The sequence below is a fragment of the Protopterus annectens genome, chromosome 9.part0 (genome assembly GCF_019279795.1).
Source record: "Protopterus annectens isolate FY-2018-M chromosome 9.part0, PAN1.0, whole genome shotgun sequence".
Lineage (NCBI taxonomy): Eukaryota > Metazoa > Chordata > Ceratodontiformes > Protopteridae > Protopterus > Protopterus annectens.
In genome coordinates, this window is record NC_056743.1 from 1,223,978,380 (window position 1) to 1,223,995,778 (window position 17,399).

General features: G+C 41.2%; 1 protein-coding gene across 1 annotated transcript in view; it reads left to right on the top strand.

Annotated features, from left to right (window-relative positions):
• Positions 1 to 17,399, top strand: part of RAD9A (RAD9 checkpoint clamp component A) — a 1,001,807-nt gene that overhangs the window by 657,189 nt on the left and 327,219 nt on the right. The window contains exon 8 of the mRNA XM_044082216.1: positions 11,082 to 11,146. Coding sequence (XP_043938151.1) covers positions 11,082 to 11,146 — 65 coding nt within the window. The remainder of the gene's footprint in view (positions 1 to 11,081; positions 11,147 to 17,399) is intronic.

Consider the following 17,399-nt stretch of genomic DNA (forward strand, 5'->3'; position numbering starts at 1 on the left):
GTACTCTTCTTTTTATCTGAGGATTCACTGTGTGTTTGTGTGTGTGTGTGTGTGTGTGTGTGTGTGTGTGTGTGTGTGTGTGTGTGTGTGTGTGTGTGTGTGTGTGTGTTGTCTTGGCCATTCCTTTATTCTTTCAGTGGCTGAGAAGCAAGATAAGTCCACAGGTTTTAAAAAGTGTACGAAGTGCTGTCACAAAATTCCATACAGTGACTCACACACCTTGTGTGTTTACTGCTTAGGCCCCCACCATCTGCAGGCAGACTGCTATTTGCCACTCCTTCAACCATTGGTTCCTGGTTGAAAGGAAAAATAAACTTATTTTGAGGGGCTTGTTACCAGCACCTTTCGGTGAGCCAGTTTCTCGTAGTGACCCCAAATCTGTGGCTAAATTTAGATTGGCTGATTTGAGCCCTGCTTCTTCCTCAAAAAGTTTAGATAAAGGGAAGAAATGGGCTTCCTCTTCTCCAGCAGATCCCTCGGAGCCCAGATCTAAGTCTTCCAAATCCGCTGACTCTGTGATTCAGTTGGACCCTTCAGCGCTAAGTACTTATTCCTCAGATCCGGCTTCTTCAGCTCCAAGCCTCTCTACTCATAATAGGTTGGAGCTGTTGTGGTCAGATCCAATCCCCAGCCTTTTTAAACCCATTACCTCCCTGTCTAGGACTCTGCACTCCCCATCTGTAAACCTTGTGCCTTCGAGGGTACCATCCCCCTTTCTAAGCAGACTGAAATCTCCTTCAGCGTCCTCTTCCCATTCTACTAGAAGCCTGATGGAAGAGGACGTGGAGCAGATGGTCCAGAAAATTTTGTGGGTGAAGGGCATTACTAAGTCCCCCTTGGCTTTGACACAAATGGTCCAAGGTCTATCCAAGCCGTCCACTCCACCTCTGGTTCCTCCTCCGACTTCAGGACTAGCCTCGGAGGTCTCGGATCCGATACGCCAGGCGACTTCCAGCTTAGATCTGAGGATCTTTTCTTTGAATTGGACTTTTGCTCAGAGCTCTTCTGCCTTCTCGGAGCTGAAGAGCTGTTGGAGCTGTAGCGAGCCTGGAGGACCAATGGTGCAGTCAACTCCCAGATCTTCTGAGCAGTCTGTGCACCTTGAGGCTTCCACGCAGGTGACTTCAGCGCTGGCTTCAACACCAGGCAAGCTGACTAAGGAGCTGGAGAGGACTCCTTCCCGCAAGCATGGCTTGTCATAGATGGACTCTCAACTCAGGAGCAGTCAGCTTTTGTGACTCTGGAGAGGGCTTCAGCTGCCACTACAACTAGGAAGTCTCCTCCCTTCGTAGATCCTCAGCCCCATCTTCACCCCCTGAGCACATTTTCTGACCAGGACGTTCCACAGGGACAAAGGGACTTTAGGCCCCATTCTGCCTCTAATACCTTCCCAGAGTATCCCACTGAGGAGGTACCTTGGAAGAGGACCTGCAAGAGGAAGCATTTGGACTCCATCGAAGGGTCAGCCACAGAAGACACTGACCTTGATGAGGGAGAAGGATCCCCAAAGTCACCTCCTGATGAGATTTCCTTTGGGGGACATCTTGGAGATTTTAAGACAGAGAGGTGGTTGGCAGTCTAGTAATCCTTCACCTGAGGAGTCTGTATACCTGGCAGCCTTCGGATCCCAGCTGTCTACCTCCTTGGGTCACTCTGCTTACTAATGAGCTCATAGAATTGATCTCTTTGCTAGGCATGGGAGAGTCCAAATTCCATCGATCCAACCCCCCCCCCCCTCGGAGACCAAACAAGATAGTCATCGCACCAGCTGACAACATTTTTTGGATTAAAAGAGTCACAGTAGATGGCATAGTTGTGGCGGCAGCTGCCAAAAAGAAAATATCGGAGGAAAGTTCCACTATTCATCCTGCTAATAAGGACTCCGTGATGATGGATAGATGCAGAAAATGAGTCTTTTCTTCAGCAGGTTTTTCCTTATGACAGCTGAATTACCTTTCCCATTTCATTTTTAAAATGACCTTCGCAAAGGGGTCTTTTTTTTCCCCCCAAACATCTTTATTGAATTATCACTTGTGACGCAGGCAAATTTACATATTAAAGTAATCAAACTTATTAACATAATAAACGTTACACTTCTCTTATATTGCTATATATCATATAACCTAAGCAACATTACAGAAATTATTAAATTCCTGCTTTTATAATCAAGAAAAATCTTTATTAAACCATCACTTACTACATAAGCAATCCTACATTTTTATAAATGAAAACAAACCACACCAACACAACCCTAGTTGCAAACATTTTACATCACAAACCATGCTGGCACACTCCCATTTGTAAACATTGTACATCACTTATAATCTACCCAGTCCTTTTTTAGTCAAACATTACATAGCTCATTTAAGTCCTGCCACCTTTTATACCTCATTCCTCCCTTGTATGTATTGTTCCCACAGTTCCCATTTTTCCTATGTAGTTTGCTCCTACGCTTTTCTAAAGATCTCAATTCCAACTATTTTATCTCTGTTACTATATTCACTACTTCTAGTATAGTTGGTTTAGATTTTTATTTCAATTTTCTAGTAATTGCTTTTTTTTAGCAGCCACCATTATTAGACACACAACCTTACTATGTCTAGGCAATTCCGATTCTGTATCATAGCTCAGAAAAATCAGAACAATCTGCCCACCCAGCATCTCTGACAGTGAATCCTGCAGGGAATTCTTAAAGTCCAACAATTCACTGCACTGCCATAAAATATTTATTTATATTTGTTTACCAGGAAATTCCTACTGGACACAGATCCATTTTCAGCGGAGGCCTGGGGAGAAAAGCTCCACACTATCAAAACAAGTAACAAACACAAAGCAAGTAAAATCTGTAGCAAACATGAACAGCAAAAATGTATGAAGATCCAATTACATACCAAGAAGTAGCAATACACACGAACAAGTAAAAGTATATCTAGAAATTACATTGTAAGCATATGATGACATTGCATGCTCATTATAATATGTAGTTCAATAAGTTTAGGTAAAAGTTAAGAATAAACAATACACCTTCTAACTGTTTAATTTGACAGTTGTAGCTGAGTACACTAACAGACTTATAGCTGACAAACAACATATGGTGATGCAAGCAGGAGTGGATAGAGGAAATAGAGAAGGGGGAAGATATAATGGTCTGATTTTTGGCAGGCATGGTGGCTAAGGGAGGGGAGATGAGAGGAGAAGTGAGTCTCAGGATTGGAACAAGGACATAACAATTGGCTTTTTATGTGGGCTTTTAATTTGGCTTTGAAATGATGGGTTGAGGGTAGGGTGGTAATGGGGAGGGGGGTATTCCATAATTTGGATATTATGCAGGAGAAAAGAGCTTCTTTGGCTGAGTTCTTTGCTTTGGTAACTTGGAGGAGGTTTTTATTGTTGGACCGTAGTGGTCTAGTAGTATAGTAGGGCTGGAGAAGAGTTTTAAAGGGAGGGGGTGTTTTGAGGATGGTTTATTAATTTGGGTGAGGGAGAATTGATTGAATCGGAGAAGTTGTGGGAGTTCGAGCCAATCAAGTGCTCTAAGAGTTACAGTGATGGCTGCAGTAGGATGACCCAGTGGAAAATTTGGCTATTGATGTGTAGCAGGCCTCTAGCTTGTTTAGGTCAGATTGCCTAAGATTGGTAAGCATGGGAGAGGCATAGAGTAAGGTTGAAACGAGGTGGGGGTTGGGTACTGAGATTCTAGCTGCTTTGGTGAGGAATTGCTTATTTCTGTACAATGAACCTATTTTTTTGTGAACTTTTGTTATGGTTAGAGAGATGTGAATGTCAAATTTGAGCTAGTTATCAATCTCAATACCAAGTAGTTTGGTGTGTTCTTTAGTGGAGATTGTGGTGTTGTCGCTGGCCAGAATATTGAAGTGGGGGTTAGTTAGGTTGAGTTTAGTGGGTTGGAAGATGAGATTGGTCTTGTTAGGGTGAATAGAGGAGTAGAGTCGTCTGCATACCATACGAGTGGCCTGCTTGGTGGCTGTGAATAGATTATTGGTGAAGAGTGAGAAAAGCAGTGGTCCAAGGATGGAGCCCTGGGGGACGCCAAGAGTGACAAGAAGTCGAGGTGATAGGTCATTGTGCCACACAACCGATTTTTGGCAGCCATCTAGATAGCTGTGAAACCAGTTTGTAGCTGATTGTGAAAAAGAGAGGTTAGAGAGAGCAGAGAGTAGTTGTTTGTGTGAGACCATATTGAAAGCCTTGGACAAGTCCAGGAGTATGGCAGAGGAGAACAGGCCAATGTTTTTGTGATGAACAATAGTGTTAGTGAAAGAGAGCAAGGATGTGGTAGTACTATGGAAAGGCCTGAAGCCATGTTGGTTGCTGGAGAGAAAATTATTAGTTAATAGTCTAGAACTTGAGAGTGTATGCATTTCTCAAGTATTTTGGATAGTGGAGAAAGGATGGCTATGGGGCAGAGGTTGGAGAGTTCGGTGGAGGAGCCACCTTTATGGAGGGGTATTATGTGGGATATTTTCCAAAGTGAGGGGACATAGCATTCTGATAAGGATCAGTCTATTAAGATAGAGACTGGATATGCTAGGGCATCTGCTGCTAATTTCAGGTATTCACAGGGGAGGTTGTCAGCAGCAAGTTTTGTAGGCTTAATCTTTAACAGATTTTTTTTTTTTTATTATGGAGGTGGGTACAGGGGAGAAAGAAAAGACAGTGGGCAGAGTATTTGAATTTATTGTGGGAGGGGTGGGGGTGAGGTTTTGTTGAAGCTGCGATACTACTGGAAGAAGGGAGAGAGAGGTGGGTGGGGGTGCCAACCTTACCTGGGTAGAGAATAGAGTTTATGGAGGACCAGAACTGCTTAGGGCTGTCTGGCAATATTGGACTTTGCTGTACTTGTATTTTTCCAATTACCTCTTTCTTCCCCATCACACCTCGAACATTTGCAGTCTGCCTGAGGAAAAATTCTCTGGAGTCTATTTGGGGTATAAAAATAAACATTTCCAGGCAAAAATCCTAAATCTTCTAGATTTTGTTGCATATTTGGGAGACATACTTATATCCTCCCATTGTTTCATTGTGAATTGCTTATCTGGTCTCTCTTCACAAACCTTTCTAACCCCCTCTGATTCTTATTGTTATCATGCAATATTTTATATGCTGTACTAATTATTCCCTTTTTAATGGTAGCTTCTGTTCTACATTCTACAAAAAACTTTACCAATGCTGGTGTTTCGTTTAGGACCCCCCTATTTATTTCTCTGTAGGTTGCAAAGGGAGCTGATCAGGTAGCTTTCAGGTACCCTTGAGGGAGTCGTAGATGAGGTAGTCCAAGAGAAGGTTGCTTACCAGCTGGCAACCATGCATTCTGTAACAAACTCTTCCATGGGATTAATCAATCATGCAGCAGAAGGAATGAGTAGAATGTCGGGTTCCGGCATATCGATGAGGCACGCCTGAATGCACCTGTGCGACTTTGTGGAGTCTTTTAAGTCTTCGTTTGTCAATGCTCCATTTGACGGCACATCCTTTTTCAGTCCCAAGGTCAAAGATACGTTATCCAGGTGTGAGGAGGAGGATAAGACCCTTTCTGCCACGAGCATACATTTTTCTGCATCTGAAACCTTACCGTAAGGGTCAGAAAGGTGGTGGTAAAATGTGGTTCAGGAAATCACAAGGGTCCTTACCAGGACACACATGGAGAGAGTTCCCCCAGGGCGGAGGGGGGAACAATTCTGGAAGACTCCACCCTCGTGGTAGAGGAGACCCACAAAACCAAGGTTCCAGAGGCCTTTTCTTTGGAAAACCCTTCCAATACTCCTGAAAGGAGGTGTGATTGTCCATCTCTGCAGGCAATAAGGGTAGACTATCCCTGCACTGGAGAGACTGGCTAAGAATAACCACTGATATATGGGTGGAGAGGATAATATCTGGAGGTTATCTAATCCCCTTTTCTCATGACCTTCTGAACAGAAAAATCCTGGACGTTCCACCTAGTCAAAGGGATCTAGTGGTTATTGAAATTCAGAAACTGCTGGACAAAAAGGGTCATCCAAGAGGTCCTTCCAGACCAAAGAGGGTTTAGAACTTAGTTCCAAAGAAAACAGGGGACTGGAGACCAATTCTGGAACTCTCAGCAGACTAAAGTCGTCAGTTTGACACAACAAGTTCCGAATGATTATGGTACAGTCCATACTTCCTTTCTTGGAACAGGATGACTGGATATTCTCCATAGACCTTCAGGATGCATACTACCACATAAAAATGGACAGACGATCCAGAAGGCACTTGCGCTTTTGGCTGTGAGCCGGTCATTACCAGTTCAGAACGCTGCCCTTTGGTCTCACTACAGCCCCCAGGGTGTTCAAATGCATGGCAGTGGTAGTGGCTCACATGAGATGGCAAGGATACTGGGTGTTTCCCTATTTGGACGACTGACTCATTTCTGTCCCAACCAGGCATCTACTTATTTGAGTAAGAGTCTCTGTCTGTACAGAGCTAAGTATAACCATAAATTACGAAGTCACATTTGGTCCCTGCTCAAATACTGGAGTTTATTGGAGCAATTTTGGACTCAGCTCGGATGATTGCAAGACTTCTGCACTTCAGAGTGCTAATAATCAGGCACCAAACACACAAAGTACTCCAGAACAAGAAGATAGCTGCCCATTATGTCTTACAACTTGTAGGTTCAATGGCTGCAGCTATAGTCTTGGTACTGCTGGCGAGATTCTACATGTGGATTCTACAATGGCTTCTGGTTGCACAGTATTATCCATCAACCGATGTCTTATCAAATAGTGTTCTGCAGGTGTCCATAATGACTATCATGGTGGATTCATTTCAATCAGGTAATACTAGGCCGCAAGGCCACCCCTTTGTTCCCCTCAACCTCAGACCATCGTGACCACTGACGCTTCCCAGGTTAGGTGGGGGGTGCATTATCTGGGGAAGATGGTTCAAGGCACCTGGTCTCCTAAAAAGGCCAATTTACACACAAACATCCTGGAGATGATGGCAGTGCTTCTAGCATTGCAGGCCTTTCAGGCTGCTCTTTCTCTGGGAATAGTGCAAATTCTATCAGACAACATGTCTGTGGTCTGGTACATAAACAAGTGAGGAAGAACCAGATCATACCCCCTGTGTTGAGAAGCGCTCAGAGTATGGCAATGGGTGATCTCATCCAACCACTTTCTCGTAGCAATACACATTCTGGGAAAGTCCAACGTGATTGTGGTCAAGTTGAGCAGATCTGTTCTCATGCCTCACGAGTGGTCCCTCAACCAGAAAATAGTAGAAGAAATTTTATGCAGATGGGGCCAACCCTGCTACAACCTCTTTGCACCCCCTGTGCACAACAAATGCAGAAGCTACTTTGCCCTGATCCCCCTGATGGGGGAATCCTGAGGGATGCTCTCATACATGGTTGGTGCCTGGTCTGCTGTACGCCTTTTCCCCTACAACCTTGATTCCCAGATTTCTCCAGAAAGGAAACAGGTTGAAGAGAACAGTAATTCTCATTGCTCCATTTTGGCCTTGACAAGTCTGGTTTCACTTTCTTTGGCCTCACTTGTGGGAAAAACCCTGGATTTTAGAACCCACTCCAGACATTCACATCTGACAGGAATAATTCATCCCAATCTGTCCAACCTCAAGCTGACAGCTTGGTTCCTCCAGTTCCATTTATAGCCAGTATTTTGATATCATCCCATAAGCTACCCACTCAAAAGCTGGATAGGAACAGATGGAAGAGGTTTGGAATCTGGGTTCAGCAACATATTTTAGATCCATTCAGATCACCTATTCACTCTGTCCTAGAATTTATGGTTTACCTCTTTGACAATGGAGTGGCTGCCTGTACAATTAAAGTTCAATTAGCAGCAATTTTTTTTCACATTGGGAAAGATAGCTTGTCACCGATTTCCAACAAGTTTTGCAAGGCCTTCTTGAAAGGAACTCTGTTACTAAGGCCACCCCTCAAGGATCCCTGTCCTCCATGGAACTTAAATTTGGTGATGCATTTTATCGTCTAATTCCCCTTTTGAACCTGCAGCTACAGGTGATGTAAAATTTTTGTCTTGGAAGACCATCTTCATACTAGCCATTATATCGGCAAGAATATCAGAAATTCAGGCCTTATCTTCCCAACCTCTTTACCTGATTTTCCATAAATACTGAGTTTCTTTGCGCACCAACCCTTCCTTTTTACCTAAAGTTGTTTCTGATACTAATATTAATCAAACCACTAACTTGCGTGTTTTCTTTCCTAACTTCATTAATAAAGGTACATGTGCACTGCATTTGTTGGATGTCCATTTTATCTGCACAGGACAAAGGAATTTAAGAAGGTAGATCAATTGTTCATTTACTTGGGCTCTAGGAAGGGTCTACCAGTGTCCAAGGTTACTGTAGCAAAATGGCTGTCTGACTGCATTGTTTCATCTACACTAAAGGTATAGATCTTCCCAGACTGTTTAAGCTCATTCAACCAGGGCCATGACCACTTTGACAGTTTTTCAGGCTAATACATCCATGGATGACATTTGTGCAAATCATCTTACCTTTATCAATCATAAGTTACTGCAAGCAGAGGGAAAGAGGTTTATATTGGAAGTCGCTTCCTTTCCATTATGTGCTGCAATTGCACTTGATTCTGCAAGGGTCTCCCAGTGCAATGACGGTTTTAACACCTCTGCAGTAGTGTGGACGGGAGGGGACTGTCAATTCCTCGTGGACTACAAAATAAAACCCTGAACAAAGGCCTGCAATTTAGCTACTTTTCTGGCTGTAGCTGGATAACTTCTAAGTATAGTGTAAAACAAGCTCAGAGCCAAACATAAATAAGGGTGACTTGAGACTGAAAAAAGCAGTCCTTTTACAGAAGGTATAGAAGATGACAGTGACTCACACAAATCCATTATATGTCAATGGCATGGGAATGCACAGTTACTTTCTTACGTCTGGCATGAGTCATACAAAGCATATGGGAAAGAAGGTTGAGGAAGAACAAGAGTACTTTGATACATCAAGCCCCATTGGTAGCCATGTTGTGGAAAACATGCTAAAATTACAAATAAAGCACTTGGGTGATTTTGAGGTGTTAAAATAGGTCAGAAAACAAAGGCATTGTGAAAAAAAAACAGATTTTTTTTAGCTCTAGGGTGGAGTTTTCCTTTAAAATTAACTCTGTAATCCCATTAAAACCAATAACAGGAACTATTCCAAGGCAAATTACTTTTTATTAAATGATTTGTGCAAATCAGTGCCCCTCTAAACTGTGAGAACATGGCAGGCTATGTCAAATTGTTATCAGACTCTGTACAACCATGTCACTGGCTGCATAGAGGGTGCTGTGCCCCAGAAACAAACTGCTCTGGTAGCATTCCAAATTAAAAAAGTGTATACAACAAAAGGGAAAAACATTATGGTAAAAATCTGGAAGAGTACTTCCCATAAAGATAAAAACTCTCTCATCAAACTAAATAGGAAACTAAGAAGGTTAATTAGGTCAACTTGAGGTTAAGATGGCCTCCCAGGTGAATGATAATCATAAGGCTTTATACAGCTATGTCACAAACCACAAGGGCAGTACACAGCATTGTACTGAACTGGTGGTTAATAGTGCCACATTTACCAAGCCTGGCGATATAGCAAACCTGTTAGTAGACTCATTCTTTTCCAACAAACACTTGGTGCCAAAACCATGGTTTAAAACTCAATACCAAGAAGTGTGTTATAGTACCTTTTGTGAAGTCCGCCACCCTGGTTAACTACGTCATCAATACAACACCTCTAAAATTTGTTCATTAGTCAGGGATCTGGACACTCATATAGATAATAACCTAGCATTCGACCAACATGTGTCCAAGGTTGTAAAAAATCCTTCATTGTTGCTCAACTTATAAGCAAGGGCTTGGCATCTAGGTCCACTGTACTCACCTTATCGTCAGACACATCATAAAGTATAATGCCCCCATCGGTATGTACCTGACCAGACACATGCAGCAACTACAGCGTCCACATCCACAAAGGTTCCTTACAAAAAGGATTCAAGTCCTACTCTGATTGCCTCATAGCCCTGTCTATTTACTTTGCATCATACAGACTTCTTAGAGGTGATCTTTGCCTGCCATATAAGGCATCTTTGGACCTGTTTTTGATCAACCTTCTGCACATCTGCAGAACAAACAGTTTCAGAACTACTAGACATAAATTTTGCTTTTGACATAAATAAAACATGTTGGAGAGACAGATAAGTTTCTCAGACAATTCCCATTCTTTGGAACTGGTTCACCATCCATGTGAAGCAGAGTTCCCCCCTATCCCTATTTAAAGCACAGCTTGGATCATTGGATGGGTAACTGGAAATTCACTCCTGGTCTGGCTTCTATGTCTCTGATGGACAAAGGCAGTAAATCACCGCTTATAGAAATCAAATATGAGGATCACATTTGGGTTGCATGACTAGGCCTGTAAGGGCCCTAGTGTTTGTTAGCCTAGTATATACCTTTGAACCAATGAGCAATGTTAAATTGTCAGGGCTGTACTAAACTCAAAACTGCTAGAAACTACAGTGTGCAAAAAAAAATATATATATATATTACTAAGCACAAGATAGCTTATTACAAACTGGGAACGTTAATGTGCAAAGGAACTGGAGAGAATGCTAGTCTGACTCATTGTAATCCCTTATTGTTTTTCCATAAAATCATGTGCAGCAATGGCTTCCCATCTTTCACATTGACATTGTCCTTGTCTGACACCTGTTATATGCTATTCTGAAGTTGTTTCCTTGTTTTTCTGTGTTATAGGTAAACGCAGACAGAGTAATAACATAGTCATCATCTTCTCTGTTTTATCCACAACTCTTAGGGAAAAGCAATGACATGTATATTCTATACAGTTATGAAAATGTAGCTACATTGGTAATGGAGCTGCAATTGTGCAGTAATTTATTAATCTGGCTTAACCACCCCAAGTTCCTGTGTGTGGTTTCACACTTGGTGCTGGCTTACTTTTTACTATTCTAACTCAGTTCTTACTTTTTTTTTTGAGGGGTGGAGGTTGACTGGTTGAAATATCCTGATGTAAATTTTTTCCTTTTGTTTCTTTTCTAGGGTTTGTTGTCTTTTGCAGAGTCTTCTAATCTTCTGGTGAACATTCACTTTGATTCTGCAGGAAAGTAAGTAAGAAAGAGTATCTGTACTTATTTCATGAAATGCTGTAACCCAGGCATGTAAGAAATTTTCAGTAATATGGTGAGTATAAAACCTAACACGTTAATTTCCTGAACTACATAGTGCTGCACCTAGTTTTACGATCTACTCAGTTTTTTTAAGCCTTTAATCAGTAAATGCAGTATCCATACTGGAACATGAGATAGGATCTTCTGTAACTTTTTATATATCATTAGTTAGTAAACAAGGTCTGTATCTAAAAGTACTAAGGACTCACAGGAGGATATCTATGAATGAGTTTCCACACCAGCTGCTGAAACAGGTTACATGTGATATGCACATGTGTGTCTGACTCTTGTTTTGAGGGCAGTGCTTCACTTCAGGCATTTGTCTACTGCTGCATCACCAACATGCCATTGCTGTTCAGTCTTTTTTTTATTTTAAAGTACTTTCTCTTTAAAATCCAGGTCCGAAACTGTGGAAGAAGAGTGAGTAAAAGTCAGCATTAGTTAATAGATCATTGCCTCTGCCCTGGTGCAGTTTTACAGTGGTATGACTGTAGCAGAGATTTTTTTTTGTCCATTATATATGCATTTTATATATTGTAGTCTGACTTCCATTTTCCTTTTGTTGTGTCTGTGTTAGTATGCCTGTTGTGGATTTGCATTCTGAGCTCCCTAGGTACCAGTTTTTAAATTGGATGCAGTCTTTCAGGTTTCCTCATGAGCACTAAGATGCTGTTTGGACAACCCACTCCTGTCTTAGTTTTTAAATAGTTTTCGTTCCTTTAGCAGTCAGAACAGACTTACAGATTTTCTTGAAGAAAGTCTCGACAGGTACAGTATATAGTCTTCAGATTTCCCTCGCCAAATAAAGCCTTCTTTAGAAGCCCACACTTAAAAGGTGGGAACATGGAAGTATTACTTGCATAATAGTAGACAATATTAGTTAAGAGCCTGCATATCATTGCTGGAACCTGTGTCTAACAGAGCTCTTTTCAAACAATCTGGAAATATACAGAGCTAAGTATATTTTTTTGGTTCTTCAGAACTGTGTACTGTAAATTGTTGCTGGACTAATTTTATTCAGAGTTGTGCACCTTTATTTTTGATTCACTGTAGTTTTTCAGATCTCTGCTGAAAGTGATTTATTCCACCCACCCTCCGTATTTCTGGTTTGTTGTTTAAATTTGATGGCTTTTGCAGTTGCCCTCCCCACTGTAGATTTGATCTGGGACACACCCCCAGTCCCATTTCTTTACCAAATTCTACCCAATACACTCCTGCACTTGTTTTTAGTCATTTTTAATTTAATTGCATTTTTTAAACTGTGTTTGCTCTAATATTGCTACATACTCAAGTATGCTAGCTTGCACTGCATTTGAATTGTTTTACTGCTATTTTATCTACTTTTCTGTAAAAAAAAAAAATGTAAGCCTGTTTCCTACCTTTCCTGTAACTAGTGTTGTCCTGATACAGATTTGCTGTATCCAAGACTGTCTGTAAGCTTCTGAGGACTCCCCCGCCCAAGCCTTCTGTGTTAGAGGGAAGCCTTCTAGCTTGTCAGTGGGAGTGGTAAGCACTAGGTAACCTGTCTACTACATATGGAGTGGTTCTGGCCCAGAAATTGTAGTTATTGGCCGTCTGGACAATCTTTTCCATCTCTCTCAACTTTCTGATTTGAAAGCCCGCATTTGCACTTGTTTCTTTCCTGTAACTAGTCTAGTACAGATACAGATTCTTAGTTTTAGCACTTGAATTTGCTTATTCATGCTCAGCACTTGTTTAGAACTTGTAAGCACTAAATAAGCTACTAATTACTATAGCACTCAACCTTCCTCATTACCTAGAGGAAAACAGTTTTTGCACTTACTTTCCTCACTTTGCTTGGAGAAAAACAGGTCTTGTACTCACTTTCCTCACTTATCTAGAGGAAAATAGTTTTTTATTCAGGCATGTCCAAGGGTCAGCTCTCCCAGTGTTTTCTTATGTCTATCTGATGAATCTGGGATGCTTGGGGCAATGTAGAAAATGCCTCATGTACACAGACAACTCTGTCATCCTACCACCCAACACTACAACCTGTGAGAGATGCACTTATCTAGCCAAGCTAGAGGTAAAGCTCTCTCCAACCAGGACTGAACTTCGCATTCAAGAGGAGAAGGTAAACACTTGCATCGCACCACACTTATCACATAGTCTCACTAAATCTACACCACCAAAATCCACACATAGAAACACAAACACATTTGCGGAGGCTCTCAATAATAATCTGCCCAAGCAACAGAGACCTCCAAAGCAGAAACACAAGCAACTTCCATCCCCCAACACAACCCATATGACACATAGCCCACAGACTCAGTGTGTCACTCAACCACAGCCAATAAGGCAAAACAACGTATCCAATACACTAGTCATAGGTGACTCTATAGTCAGGCACACTGATGTCCCACTCACCAGGCTAAACAAGGAGAAGGTTACTGTCAGCTACCTATCGGGTGACAGGATCTGCCACATAACCCACGCACTCTGGTCACTCCACAACAAGTACAAATATGACCCTGTCATTGTCCATGTTAGTGTGAACGACCTGAGATGTACCTCCCTGGACTACATGAAAAGAGACGTGGAAGAGCTCGCCGATCTTGTAGCCCAGATAGGTATGACCCTAGCCCTGAGTAGCATTCTGCCATCACCCAGAATGATACCGCAGTACAAGGACAAAATGATTGACTTCAACAATTGGCTAAGCTTCTGTTGTCATTCTAAGTTGATCCAGTATCTGTCTGCTTGGGATGACATGGTCGACAGACCACGATGATTTGCCAGAGATGGCCTGCACCTGTTGCCCCTGGGATTCCGGATACTGACTAAGGCTCTTGCTGCTCCTATAGTGCCTTTTTTAGGCAAGGTTCAAATGACAAATTCACCACTGTAATAGGAACAGGCAAGTAAAAACTGAGGGTAATGCTACTCAGTGCTAGAAGTCTAAATCTCAAAATGCACTCACTCGAGGTACTCCTTAAAATAGAGAACATCGATATCTGTGCAGTGACTGAGACCTGGTTCAAGGCTCCAGAGAGCACCCCTGCACTTCCACGCTATAACTTATACCACATTTTTCGGCCATGTAACCTGGACCGGAACACCAAAGGTGGAGGTGTGTCCATATTCATTAAGGATATCCATACCTCTAGGCTAGTTGTTCATCATAATGCATCCGAGGTTATCCAAGTGAACTAACTCTGGGCAAAACTGCAATCCAAATTGTAGCTTGGTACAGATCCCCCACCATGCCCCAGGATTCCCACTCCTCTTTTCTTGATGCACTGGAAAATATTACGGTTCAACCAAACACCCTAGTAATGGGCGATTTCAACTACCCCACCATTAACTGGGAAAACTACTCATGTACTAACTCCTTCACACAACGCTTTCTGGAAATCATAAACTCCAGTGCCCTGGATCAACTTATCCACACCCCCACCAAGGGCAACAATATCCTAGACCTACTCATTACCAACATGAGTGACTGGTGTTCCACACCTGAAGTCAACTCCTCGTTAGTCCGATCCGACCATAAGCTAATCACCCTTGATATCCACATCCCGCCCCACCATTAAGGAAACCACAGTAAAAAAATCTCCAAAGCCAACTTCGTGCTTCTTAAGACAGAAGTGGTGAACTTCATGACACCTATGCAGAGGTCTGTTTGTCTACTTTTTGTTGTTTCTACAATAAATTTATTCAGGACACAGTTTGCTGGCTCTCTTTCTTATTTTTATGGACTTGTTATTGAGCCGTGCAATTGCGCCCGTGCAGGGGTTTTTTTTTTTTGACGTTGCACCTTGTTCTCCATCCTGCTGGGAGCCTGTCTGCCTGACACAGGCTGTAGATTATTCTACAGTGAATTATTTCCTGTAATCAGCAATTGGTTTACCTGGACGTTATTTTGGATTTATTTTGGACTTATTTTTATGGTGCAAACCCATCTTTATAGATATTCTCCATTTATGTGCCTAACCTGGCGTCTTTTGGACAAATATAACTAATTTTGCAGTCCTTGTGTTCGCGTATATTTTATGAACGCTATCTGCGTTCATGTCTGGCAGAATTGAACTGTTGAGACCACAGCTTCAATTTTTTGGATCAATACGGCCTCAACTCCATTTTATGGCCCTTGGGAGACAATCCTGGTCCTGTATATCGGCTCGACTGATTTAAAACTTAATTTAATTCAGGTATTTTGTGTGTTTGAAGCTTCGGACGCCATTTTGGTCGCATGTTTAAATGGAACTTTATGATACTAACTTTTGGTTGTCTGTGCCTATATTGTACATCATTCTACTTCTGATCCATTTATTTGGAATTTTGATGGTGGAACATTAGTTTTTGAGACAATCAAGTTTGGACATTGGTATTTTTTGTTGGGATTCTCTTGGGACCAATATAATATAGGCTGTGTTCTGACTTTTGGCACTACTCATTGTTGCAACATATGGACCTTTTTTTTCGAATAAGCATTTATTCGCTTCTGTCTGTGCATGTGCTATTTTTCATTTTTATAATTTTCATTGAAGGTATCTGTCAGGTATTCAAATAGTCATATGGTTTAGACTGTATGATTTGTTTCCTAATAGTAATTTAGATAGAACAACATGATACTGTATTTTGAATACTCCTAATATAGGAGATTTTGCATATGTTTGTCTGTTGCCCTTTTGACAATACCTAGCTAGCAATTATTTTTTACAGTTTAATTTATATATGTCATGACATATTTGATGTTTTTTTATGTTTTTGCAACCTTTGGAGTTGTGGTACATTGACCTGTATATTTTTTATGGCCTCCTTGAGCTCATAGTTAATTAGGTGGGCATACCTTTATGTTCTTTCATTTGTATGTCATCACTCTTATGAAGGAGGTTCTTTTATCCTCCGCATTTATATGAATATATTTGAAGAGGGCAAGTTTACAATTTTATTTTGAGTCATATTGTCACTAGATGTTATGATTCAGCTGAAGTCATCTCAGTGGTTTATGCCTTCTAGTTATTGCCTTAGACTTTTCTTCTTATTTCTTTAAGCTGCTATTTTTTGATATTCACCCTCAAGGTTATATTAAACATACATGTGTGGGAATTTTTAGTTTTCCATTCATAATTGGATGTTAACCAAATTTAGGTAATATAATGGTTAGTTCTTATTATATCTGGCATACACAAATTTTCAACACTGTATCTGATTAGCCCAAGGTTTACTATGGTTTTTGAGTGTCCATTTTTTATATTGGAATTTTGCATTTCAGGATCTAATTTGGTCAAAAATAGAAGTTTTTTGTCTTCTAACTCTCAGTACCTCAATTTACAGGAGACGTAGCAATTTTTATTTGATATTAATTATTGGTTAATTTGCTATTATTGTCTCCTATATTCATATACATACATATGTTTTTTGTGTGATACAGGGTGTGGCATTTGTGACGTAGCTTGGTTGGGCTATTATTGTCTAACTTTTGCATCACCCTTGTGTGTTTTTTACTTGGTGCCATTCTTGATTTCTGCAGAAATGGATCTTCTAAGCTTGATCTCTGGCCTGTCAGCAGATTCTGAGGATCTAGGGGCCTTTGGGCTCGGTCCTAGTGTAGAGAACATCAATACAGGTGAATCCTTAGGACCAGACACCAGATGTGGTAATGCTTTTGACCAATTATACAAACACCTTAGGGTGTTGAGATCTAAAGTTTGGCACTCAAAATTGTTTAAGGCATATATTGCCAAAAACATAACTCCACGGGGACTGAGAGTTAGAATACAGCCACTTGTTGGTGAATCAGATGAGGAGCTCATTAGTGAATGGGCCGGTATTCAACAACAAGCCAGTATGTCTTTTGTCAAAGCACTGGCTAAACATCATGACCAGGTAATAGACCGGGAAATCAATAGTGTTGGAATTGGTCCATAATATACAACCTTTTGCAGGTGAAACATTTTTTAATAAACATCTTACTAAATTAGCTACAGATCTTAGCAAATTAGAATAGCAGCTAAAAATTAAGAAAATTAAAAAATTCACCAGGGATCAGTCTGACTATGAAGGGGCCAATCCCTTCAACATTACTAATAAACATGTCAGATTTCTCCCACATCAAACGCGACCGTCTAAAAGGAAAAGACCTAGGTCAATACTAAGGAACCGCACTCAAGATAGTGGTTCCTCCACAGATGATCCCTCCTCTTACACTGATAATGATCTACAA